Source organism: Frieseomelitta varia, unplaced genomic scaffold (genome assembly GCF_011392965.1).
Source record: "Frieseomelitta varia isolate USP_RPSP 00005682 unplaced genomic scaffold, Fvar_1.2 scaffold_397, whole genome shotgun sequence".
NCBI lineage: Eukaryota > Metazoa > Arthropoda > Insecta > Hymenoptera > Apidae > Frieseomelitta > Frieseomelitta varia.
In genome coordinates, this window is record NW_025110142.1 from 102,070 (window position 1) to 114,140 (window position 12,071).

General features: G+C 41.4%; 1 protein-coding gene across 1 annotated transcript in view; it reads left to right on the forward strand.

The window, feature by feature from the left end:
• Positions 1 to 12,071, forward strand: part of LOC122531387 — a 151,106-nt gene that overhangs the window by 59,616 nt on the left and 79,419 nt on the right. Inside the window, exon 2 of the mRNA XM_043659253.1 lies at positions 2,053 to 2,191. Coding sequence (XP_043515188.1) covers positions 2,053 to 2,191 — 139 coding nt within the window. The remainder of the gene's footprint in view (positions 1 to 2,052; positions 2,192 to 12,071) is intronic.

Sequence of the window (12,071 nt, forward strand, 5' to 3'; positions counted from 1 at the left end):
CGCGTCTTTGACACGTACGAAAAAAAAATGACATCTCGCCCGAATGTCTCTGCACGTCGACAAAAAAAAAAAAAAAAAAGAAAAAACAAGAGAAAAAGAGGGTAATTTTCATCTATCTTGGAAGCAATCCAAACTGCGTGAACCCGGTTCGATCGTCGAAAAACCAGCCTCGATCGAAGGGGGAGGGAAACAAAAAAAAAAAGGTGACGTTCGCTCGATCTCCACCTCGAGGCAAGACAGTTCGAACGTCGGAAGAAACGACTGGGGAAAAAGAAGCATGAAAAGCCGGCGACATCGGATGGGAGGGATAGCCTCCGCGGAGATGCTCTCAAGAAAATACACGTCGTAAGAGCGGCGACGTTATAAAGCAATGACGATAATGGCCGTGGAAAGCGTGGCACGGTTCGTTGAACGCGAGAACCAAAACCCGTCCCCCGTTATTCGCGAAGTGAAATGCTTCGCCCAGTACTTTTAAACAATTGCGGCGAATTTTCAGGCTGGCCAGGACCCCTCCCCCTCCCTTTCTCTCTGTACAAGAACAAGAAGGAGATAATTTCATTGAGAGAAACTCATAAATTATGTAATGCAATCGCTTTCCTTTTTTTTTTTTTTTTAAACAGTTTCATCTAGCCTGTCGGCAGATGAACATCGACCTTACTCTTCCTAATAATTTGTATCTTCTTTTCCCGATGCCGGGATGAATTTATCATTGCGAAGTTAATTCGCATTTCTTTCGAGTCACTCGTTCGAAAACAGCGTTCGATGAAGGAGGAAAGAAATTCTTCAGCTCGATCAAACTCATCGCTGTATTTATACGCAACCCTCTGTTTCACCCCTGATTTCACCCCCGAATGTGAATGGAGATTCTTCTCTGCAACGCGAGGATTCGTCCCTTGAAGCGAAAAAAAAAAGAGAAAGCAGAAGAGGGGAAAAAAGGGGGAACGATAGTCTCCAGAGGTAACTAACCTAACCTGCAACCCCTAAAACCAGCCGCGTCGCGCGCCATATACTTCGCGTTGGTGGTGAATGTCTGTAGAAGGGAAGCAGACACGGCCGCGATATAATTAGCAGAAATTAGAGTTAGGTCAGAAAGCAAAGTTATCGAGGTGAGTTTCGACGCTGTTCCTGCTTGATGCTTCTCTCCCCCCCCCCTCTGTTCTGATATAATTACTAATTAATTACCGTTCCGTTGGTCCTTTCGGCGGCAGCCAGCTTAAAAGGACACCGCGAGCTAAGGATAATTCCTCCTCGTCGACGAGAACGATGGGAAAGGCGACTAACGACTTCCGTTTTAATAATTTTCGTCTCGCGAGACTGAATGAAGGGCAGGCTGGAGCGCAGGATTCCTCTTGTCTGCGCGATCGATATTTATTCGAGCAGAAGGTACGCGTCTGGACACTCTGTATTCGTACTTTAATTTTACAGTGATGTTGTTAACATGTTGGAACGATCGACGATTCAAGGGCATAAAAAAATTTCCATCGGAGGCACGACGAAGTAAAAGAAACAGAGGAACTTTGTGAATGCTTTCATGCACACGAAAAATCATCTAACTCTCGAAAAGTGTATTGTTTCGCGTTTAGTAAAATTTCTTTGGGAAATTACAAACTAATCACTTTGCCAGTGTTGATTGATTTCATTTTACGAGATCTTCAGCAGTCTTCTTCGTCTTTACATAGGCTGTTATTAAAATTATTTACGTCATTATTATTAAGACATCCCGGGGGGGAATGTCGATTGTGCATAACTCGTGAATCGTATATCAACTTTGCAATCACGCCTAGAGAAGAAAGAGAAACTATGAAACGGAGCAACAAGATCCAACCAATTCTCCAAATCTCTTTCACAAAACAGCCTATCCACCGCCTACTCTCCTCCCTCGCTCCCCCTCTACCGCCAGTTTGAATATTCCCTAGACCGGATTATATTCCGCGCTTTTATTTATCGAGCGTCGGTATATGAAAAAAATGTAAAACTCGCCCCCAGGGTGCAGGTGTGTGTGTGTGTATATTTCATCGCGCGCACGTACGCGCGTGTGTATGTGTGTTGCAGGTTGCGAGTTCCCGGCGCAGTGGAACGGCCACTGGTTTCAATCGGGCAACGAGGGACTGGTGACGGTGAACGGGTCCATGATGACCAGCAAGGGCCGCTGCATCGAGACCAAAGACGACAAGTTCCTCATTCAGGACACGTGAGTCTCTCTTTCATTTGAATTGCAAGTGAGATATAGTCTGTCTCTCACCTAGATATACGCCTCTGTCTTTGTGTGCGTGCGTGTACGTACGGTTTGGCTATCGACACAGGCCGTGGCCGTCGATATGAAGCGATGCACAGATCGTATTGCGCGTCCCTTTATCCGCGTCAGTCCGACCCCCCGTCCCCTCTCTCTCTCTCTCTCTATTTCTCTCTGTCTGTCTCTCTCTTCCAGCCACCGAGCTTTTATTAATTAACTGCACCCTTCGTTGGCTGGACCCTCTGACAAAGAGCTCGAGGCGACGTGCCAACCGACACACAGCGCGGTATAAAACGTTTCTACGGTGAAATGCCGCGGTGCAAGTGTTCGGGGTTAACGGAGTAAACTAGGGGCAGTTGGCTGGCGTATGACGTGCCTATAAGAACTCGCGCGCGTTGTATTCGTTTCGATCACGTAATCGTTGATACTTTGCTGCTTGAACAGAAAATCGTAGAGAAACGTATTTCCCCTCCTTTAGATTGTACTTTTTCAATTCTCTACAATTCATGGCCTAAGAAGTTAGCTGTTGGTCTGAAAAATTCCGCGATGCGTGTACTCGTGGTTAAACTAAGGTGTTCCGAGAACTCGCGCGCGTTGGATTCGTTTCGATCACGTAATCGTTGATACTTTGCTGCTTGAACAGAAAATCGTAGAGAAACGTATTTCCCCTCCTTTAGATTGTACTTTTTCAATTCTCTACAATTCATGGCCTAAGAAGTTAGCTGTTGGTCTGAAAAATTCCGCGATGCGTGTACTCGTGGTTAAACTAAGGTGTTCCGAGAACTCGCGCGCGTTGGATTCGTTTCGATCACGTAATCGTTGATACTTTGCTGCTTGAACAGAAAATCGTAGAGAAACGTATTTCCCCTCCTTTAGATTGTACTTTTTCAATTCTCTACAATTCATGGCCTAAGAAGTTAGCTGTTGGTCTGAAAAATTCCGCGATGCGTGTACTCGTGGTTAAACTAAGATGTTCCGAGAACTCGCGCGTGTCAGATTCGTTTTGCTACCGATCACAGAATCGTCGATACTTGGAATAGTTGTATTAAAATTCGAGAAAATTCCAGAGAAATACATTTCTCCTCGTTTCGACTGTACTTTTTCAATTCTCTGCAGTTCGTGGTCTGAAAAGAAGATTAGTCCTTCGTTTAGAAAATTTTCGTTTCGACGTCGAACACGAGAAGAACACGAACACGTTGAATTTCTAAAAGAAACGTGTGTCTTTCGTCCCTTCTTAAGGTTGTGCTCTTTTAATTCCCCACGGTCCGCGCTCCAAGGGAAGAAAACTTACCGTGCGTTCTCGAGAATTTCTCAGAGAACTTTCCACGGCGTGGATCGAGCGAGGTTTTCTAATGTCTGAGTCGGAAATTCTCGTCTCTGGCCGCCCCCTCCCCCCCACCCCCCGGAAGAAAAAGAAATTTCTAAGCGTGGTGGGGTATATGTAGGAGGCACTGCCGGCGGTTGCAGCTTATCGGCGATCGTCGCGGCTTAAAGGCGACGTTGAACGGGAGCGAGCCTTAAGCTTCGCCGCGATACCGCCGGGGACAGAGAGCGGCGACGCGCGTAGATACTGTCTGCTCGCACGACAGCGAGAACCTTCTCTCTCTCTCTCTCTCTCTCTCTCCCTCCGCGAAATTGGATCCTGGTCGTGGCGTAAGTTGCGGATAACAAGTGCTTGGATTTCGGGCTGGCTGTATGTGCAATCGATAGTCGAGCGGTTGCAGAGCCCGCTCTCGCCTCCCCCGCGTTTCGCGCAACCAGATATTTTTCAATCAAATCCGCTGAATTTTTCCTACAGTATCGTGACTGTATCATCGAGGAATCTTGCGTATGTTTTCTGCTCGGATATCACGTATTAGGTATTTCAGTTCGTGCGTTGCGCGGAAGATCTTGAATCCTAGCCGCCATCTTTGAAATTCTTCTTCCCCCCCCCCCCCCCCCCAGCCCTTGATACTTGATACTAAGCAAGGAAACAAGATTTTCATACGGCGTTGAGGTTAGGAAGTTGCGATCTTGGAAGCTCGCCGGAGTTTTGGGAAAAACTTCGAAGAATTTCAGTGACAATTTCTTCGATGAGAGTTACCGAATAAATTTCGTTCGCTCGCGAGACTGCGAGGAAACGCGGCATCGACCCGGCCGTAGAAATCGAACACTCGAACGACAACCCTTGGATCTCTCTTCGAAATTCCCTCGTTATTCCACGGCAGTTAATATTAAATATTCTCCTCGTCATTCTCCTCGGCGTTTAAATTTCAAATTAGCGGGAAACGAGAGCTGGGACTCTCTCTCTCTCTCTCTTTCTCTCTCTGGCTTTCTCGGCATCGCTCGAGCGAAATATTCCGAAATTGTTTATCAGAATTTCATTTATTTGCTCTCTTAGCGCGTGAAACCTTAGAAGGCTGCGAGGGATGAAACTCCGGGGCAAAGTAGTACAATCAACGATAAGACGCGACCCAAGATGAGGATCCTTTATTCCGTTTCGTTTTATCTTCTCTCCCTCCTCTCTCTCTCTCTCTCTCTCTCTTTCTTCGCGAGATTCTTATATTCCTGAGTGACCTTAATATCCGCGCGCGGAAGAAGAATGAGAGAAAGAGGAGGTTAGCGAGATCATTTCGTGCACTTTGTGAAAATTCTATTTGGCCGGGGGTATCGTTGCTCTCGCCGTCTTGGGATAGATGGCGTCCCGCGATGAAAGATCAGCCATCTTTGAAAACTACGTTGAAATCTAAGGAAACGGTAGCCCCCGTTCCACGAATTCCTGAGACTCTTAATTCCCTTATCCCGTTTATGGTTATGGTGCCCCTTTCATTTTTCTTCTTTGGTTTCTGGGGGAATCCTCGACGTTTCGTCCTTGGATGGCGGACAGTTCTCAGCTGGAATTTTTATACTCTGCTAAATATACCACCTAGAACACAGCGACGTGCAGCGCTAAACTAAAAATAATAAGCTTTGGAAAATTCGTGTTGTAGCTGGAACCACGAAGCGTTGAGATGTGAAATCTGGTGCCCCCGAATCCTTAAAGAATGCGTAAAGTATCGAGCTTTCTAAAGCTTCTAAAGCTTTCTGTAATGATGATTATAAACAATATAGGCACACATCAGGTAGACTCAACCTTAAGGGATGCTTTGGAACTTTGAAATTGTTATAAATAATTTTATTAGTAAATATAATAGTTGTTTGAAATTTTAAAAATTTTTACTAATATTAAATAGTTAATTTTTTAAAGACAGTGTTATAAATATAATAAATAAATTATTAAATAAAAAAATTTTAATTTAAATTTAATTATTTTTGATATTTGTCAATTGGACAAATAAAATCATCATTCCTCTAATTATAATAATCAGTCTTGAAGATTCAGTCCTGAGCTTGACGATTCGAAAAGTCGAGCTTTGCACATCATAAATACAAAATATATAAACAAATATGTGGCACGGGGTGTAGAACATTTAGGGAAGAGTAACATAGAGGAAAAATCGAGTCTCAAGAATTGAACCGGAGGGATTGATGCATCCGGTGCAACCTGCTGACCTTCCGTCAAGCTTCCGGTGTGTTTTACACGATGGACGCTCGTCCATCAAAAAATTCAGCTGCCCAACGTTGCATATTTGGTCTTTATTGTCGCGATCTTCGTGAAACTTTCTTCCACCGTGCTTCCTCGACGTTTTCAACTCGCAACGGGCGTTTATCGTCTTTCTCGGCGAAGCGGCAGAGAATTACATTCCACGGTATTTAGGTTAATTTCGTTCCTCGAACTATTGTCGTGTCGGTAACAGGATTGTTTGGCTCTTGGAAATTTTGTTTTCGTGTCTTTTGGCGGATTTCCCGACTCTCCGAAGAATTTGAACGATTTCAATTGATAAATTAGCAAATGTAACATAAAAGGAATGGAAACAATTGACAAATTTCAACAGCGACTAAATAATAATTAGAAGATCTCGTAAAAATTCGAGAGATCGATGTTGAATTGTTTTTTCTTTCTTTTTTTTTTTGCGAAGAGTTGAATCATCGAACAATTTCTTCAATTTTTTCTTCGTATTGAATTTTTACGTAATTCAATTCGTACCGATATTTCATTCATTACAAGGTTCTCCACTTCCATTAAGAACTTCTAGCTTAATTTCATAATGTTTGAACAGAACGATGAAATACTGATGTACTGTTAATTTAAGTACATATTGCGTGAGCGCCAATTCTAAATTAATATGACGAAAAGCGTTAGCAGTTACTATATTAGCAGTAGCTTACACTTTAGCGAAGGTACGAGCAGTAGAAGTGGACGTTTCCAGTCAGACGCGTCTTCAAGTAGAAATATCGATCGATGCATTGGCACATTAAACAGAGTTGAGGAGATGTACCTTCAGTGTGACAGTGCAAACTTATTAAAACGCGTCAAATTTAATTTTCGTTTGCATTCCTTCCTACAAAATTGTTAACATCAGGTAAATAAGGAAGATAAAGTTAAAATTACATGAAACTCGTAGTATTTTATTATTGATTTGATTTAAATTTCTGACAGTTTATCGTGGAAATTCGTGGAATAATTTTGCGAAAGAAGAAAAATTATTTAAAAACCAGGAAATGATTGGTTGGCGAATCTCAGGAATTTGGGGAATTTGGGGAAATTGGGAAATCGTGTGCCTGGAAAATTCGGATTAGGAATTCTGATAATTAGAAAATTAGAGTTTTAGGAATTGGAGACGAGGAGAGATTAAATTATTAGATAATTTGACAGTACAGAATCAGAGAGACTCGGTATTTTAAGGAACTTCAATTCAAAAATTATTTAAAATATTAATACTCAAATATTGTCGAGAAATTTATTATTGGGCGAATCAGACGAATGTTTCGTAATATCTTGTCTCTATAATTGCACAGTGCAAAATTTCCTTCCTAAAATTCACGGTGACCCTCGATCTATCCAAAATCTCCAACGATTCTCAACCGAATCCCCTGAATCTCAATTAATCAAATCGAAAATTAAACCACTGTGGCTAACCATCGATGCCGCGTTCAAGTTCAAAAATCAAACTCAATCAAACTCGGCCCATCGCGACAGTTCCTTTCAAACCTTATCATAACTCAAGGAACTAGCATTCTGTACCCTCGTTGACACGCGAACGTTCGACGAAAAGTTGACAACCGCTGGCTCGGGGGTTGGGACAAAACGAGCGTCGCGGCTCGAAAGATCTGGCGAAAGTTGCAGGCGGACAAGATAGCCTTGGTAACCGGGCGAAGTTGAGAGTTAAGTTTTAATTAATGTAATGGAGAGTAGCGCGTGATTAGCCTTCCAATCAGCGAGCTCCTCTTTTCGAGAACGTGGCTTGGCGAGAAAGCAGAAAAGAGAAAAAAAAAAAACGAAAAAAAAACAAAAAGAAGAAGAAGAAGAAGAAGAGGAGGAGGAGGAGGGGAAGAAAAAAATGAAAAACGACGAGCAAAGAAATAAAAAAAGGAGGGTTGGAGAGGGATGTCCTCTCGCGTGGCGAAATCTGAGCATAGCGGGGCTGGTAAATGGGCCAATCGACGTCATTACCATTAAGATTCTTTGATTCGAGTGGCGGGAAGCGACGAGAGAAGAGGTCAGGCGAGCGAATTTACCGAGGGAAGGGATTACTCGGGTTACTCCGAGCATTTGGTTAATATCTTTCGGCGACTTTTAATTGATTTGTTAATGCGCTTTCTACGTTCTTGCGTTTGCAGACGAGTCGTTTCGTGCTTGATGCTGGACATTCGCAGGTAGAAGAGTAAATAAACAGAATTGTTTCTACTACTCTCGCAAATACGAAACTGTAATATAAAATTTTACTATACTTTTCATTATACCTTAATATTACAAAATATTACGTGGGTAATAAAATTTATGCTATTGTATTAAATTTGTTATTTATATTTAAATTTTTACTATATTGTGATGTCGATTTATGTTGTACACAATGCACAATAATACGATACAAATATTACACATAAATTATAGATACAAATATAGAAATAAATGAACGTATGATACTACATAGATACGTAATTGTAATGTGATAGAATATGAAATGCAAATTTGAAACCAGCTGATACATCACTATCGGAAACGATTCCTCGCCTTCCCTTCCGTTGAAATGGAAAATAAGAGATACTTTTCGTTGTTCCGGTGAGAAACGAGAAACTTAGTTCTTGGCGATTAAAATTAAACTGCAAAATTGGCCGACGATCCCCCAGTGAGGGGAGCAGGTAATCGTGAATTTTCTAAACGTTCTCCGCCGGTTCGATTCCGCAAGTCCACTCGAACTCTGATTAACTCCCGGGCGCGATCAATTATCGAGTCGGTCTAACAAATCGTCGAGCTCCCCGGAAAGTTTCGCCGCATTAAAATCTGATATCGAGTCGGTGTTGCCGAACGACAACCACTCTCACCGTGGAAATTTTATTATTATCGATATTATTATTGTCAAGTTATTGGCCAAGTTTCTGCGAGACAAATGGCTTGCGTTTCCCGCGCTCCGTTAAAATCGTTATTTCTCGCGGTGTACTTCGATCGGTGTGCAATTTTTCTCCCCTCCCACGTACGGGAGGGAAATTGTTCTTTTTTTTTCTTTTTAATTCTCTGTCTACTTTTCTAATTTTGTCGACAAATTGATATTTATTCGAAAGAAAGAAAAATCATAGTGTGTCGGCGATTAAAAGTTGCGTGGAATAAGATTCCTAACCTCAATCGTTACAATTAACTTTTGTCGTTGATTGTTCTTTATTTTCTGAAATTTTCTGTCTACTTTTCTAATTTTGTCGATAAAGTTGTTGCTCGGAAGGAAATTGACATTTATTCGAAAGAAAAATCATAGTGCATCGACGACTAAAAGTTGCCCGGATCAAGATTTCTAACCTCAATCGGTACAGTTTGTTACAGTTGACTTTTATCGTTGATTATTCTCTCCTTGTTTATTAATTTTCTGTCTACTTTTCTAATTCTGTCGACAAATTGTTGCTCGGAAGGAAATTGACATTTATTCGAAAGAAAAATCATAGTGCATCGACGACTAAAAGTTGCCCAGATCAAGATTTCTAACCTCAATCGGTACAGTTTGTTACAGTTGACTTTTATCGTTGATTATTCTCTCCTTGTTTATTAATTTTCTGTCTACTTTTCTAATTCTGTCGACAAATTGTTGCTCGGAAGGAAATTGACATTTATTCGAAAGAAAAATCATAGTGCATCGACGACTAAAAGTTGCCCGGATCAAGATTTCTAACCTCAATCGGTACAGTTTGTTACAGTTGACTTTTATCGTTGATTATTCTCTCCTTGTTTATTAATTTTCTGTCTACTTTTCTAATTCTGTCGACAAATTGTTGCTCGGAAGGAAATTGACATTTATTCGAAAGAAAAATCATAGTGCATCGACGACTAAAAGTTGCCCGGATCAAGATTTCTAACCTCAATCGGTACAGTTTGTTACAGTTGACTTTTATCGTTGATTATTCTCTCCTTGTTTATTAATTTTCTGTCTATTTTTCTAATTCTGTCGACAAATTGTTGCTCGGAAGGAAGTTGACATTTATTCGAGAAAAGGATCGTAGCGTATCGACGACTAAAAGTCGTCGTGGAGCAAGATTCCTAACCTCAATCGGTACAGTTGCGTTTACCGCAGAACTAATTATAGTCGGCGAAAGGTTAAACGGCCAGTGGAAAATAAAAAGAAGAGAAAAAGAAAGAGGAAAAGGCTGAAGCGTCGAGTTCCGCAATTACGCGAACGACCACCCGCGGTCGAAATAATTTCAATTTGTTAAGTCACGGCAATTGGTATCCACGTTGCGCGCGGTGTAGCCGTCATCAAGTCATTGAGACAAGATTTTTCCTAGGGTGGAGGAGTGGGGAGCGGATAATTGGAAAATAGCCCTCTATTTCACAATTATTCCGTATCAGCGGTGCTCACGCTGCGTTGCGTTAGAAATAACGAAATTATTATCATTAACAGTCTGATTGGATTAATGGACCCTCGAAGTCGCCATTCCGCCGTTCCAGCTTTAAATGTTTACCGTTCGTACGATCGCGATTGCGAATTAAACCGCGGCTCAACCACTTTCCCTGATCCGATGTTTTGTTACCTCGTGTTTGTTGAAAAATTATTAATTCAGAATTTTCATATTTTCACTTGATTTTCCTGTTTGTAAAATTTATTTATTTGCACGAAAGACGGGGAACTATCTTCACACGTAAAATTAAACTAGCAACTTTCCTACAAAGGTTATTTATAACGTCAAAATTTCTCATCTGTAGTTTAATAAAGGATTAATTGTTAAATTCAATTCTGATTCCACTTGTAGATTATTAGCAGTTTAAATATATTCTACGTCTCACAGACTGAAGAGCGCTTAGCGCGGCAGTTTATAGTCGAACTGGCCTAAGCGGACGTTAAGATCAGTTGCCAGCACTCGGGGAGGTCGATGCATCTCAAACGCAGTCTCGAAAGCTCTGGCCACGATCCGATAGATGTTCCGTACAGGTTTCTCCGTAGGTGGATATCGATTATCTCGGTGGTGTCGTTAACGAGGCGTCGCGATGCTCAGGTCCCCGACGTTGCGTTACACTTAGTACATCCACTGTCGAACATGATTCTCATTCCCCACATTTCTTCCCCCGTGAACGTACATCACAAATTTCTCGCCGACAATTGCGTAAAAGTTATCAGTGTAAATTTGGAAGTTCGACGTTCGAGTGAAAGTTTCCAAACACGTACAACTTTCGAGTCGAATAATTAAATGAAAATTCGGAAGAAATTTGATCGATGTATACAATTTTCGCGCGGTTCAACTGAAATTCCCAAAGAGAGAATTCATTTCCCACCGACGATTCAACGCGAAACGAAAACCAACGATCCAACGGGTACGTCCTCCAATCGCTGGCGAAGCATTCGGAAAACAAGTCGGGAAACGAAATGAAATTACCAAATAATTAAAACATTAAAATTCTACGCGGGTCCTTCGTGTGCGAGGAATGAAACTGAATACATCGCGATTCAATGGGAAAAACGCGTTCCCATCCCACGTACGGACGAAAAAAAAAAAAAAAAAAAAATTGATTGAAATTTAATGAAACGTATTTCAATAAACACGGGGGAAGAATTCCGTATTAATATCGCACAATAAATTACGCGCCATATTCGCCGAGTGAAACAAGTGGTGAAGAGAGAGAGAGGGAGAGAGAGAGAAAAAAAAGTAATTGCCAAGCCTTCTACGAGATAATTTCACCGAATCGCGATTTCTATCGTGCGTAAGGGAAATTTTTATTTATTTATTTATTTATTTATTTTTTTCATTGAGAACCCATCCACTTGCAGCGTATAATTTAATCACAGCGGAATATCGAAACACAACGTGGCGGATTTACATTGGCCCTTTTTCCAAAGCGAGGCTTTGCTCCGATATTTTATTTATTTATTTATTTATTTATTTATTTATTTATTTATTTATTTACGATGCCTTGTTAGCAATTACGTGCCTCGTTTTCGTCGCGAAAATTTTATTTTTTTCTTCATGACTGCGTCGTTCTCCAGCTGGAAATCATCGAGCTGCTCGATCACTCGATTTTCACGAAACAGCCGTTTAAAATTCATAAATTATACCGTGCACGGCATAATCGCGGCGCAATTGGCGGACGAGTGAATTGAAAATGTAGAATGATATTTTCTCTCTTTCTTTTACGGTATGGTAATTGTGGTACGGTGATATTGAAGTTTCTTCTTCTGAAGAACGAGGAAGCACCTGGACAGACTTTATCCTGCAAACTTTTACTTTTTCACGTGAAATTTGTTGTCTTGTCGCGATAAATGAGACGCCCTTTGTGTTTGAA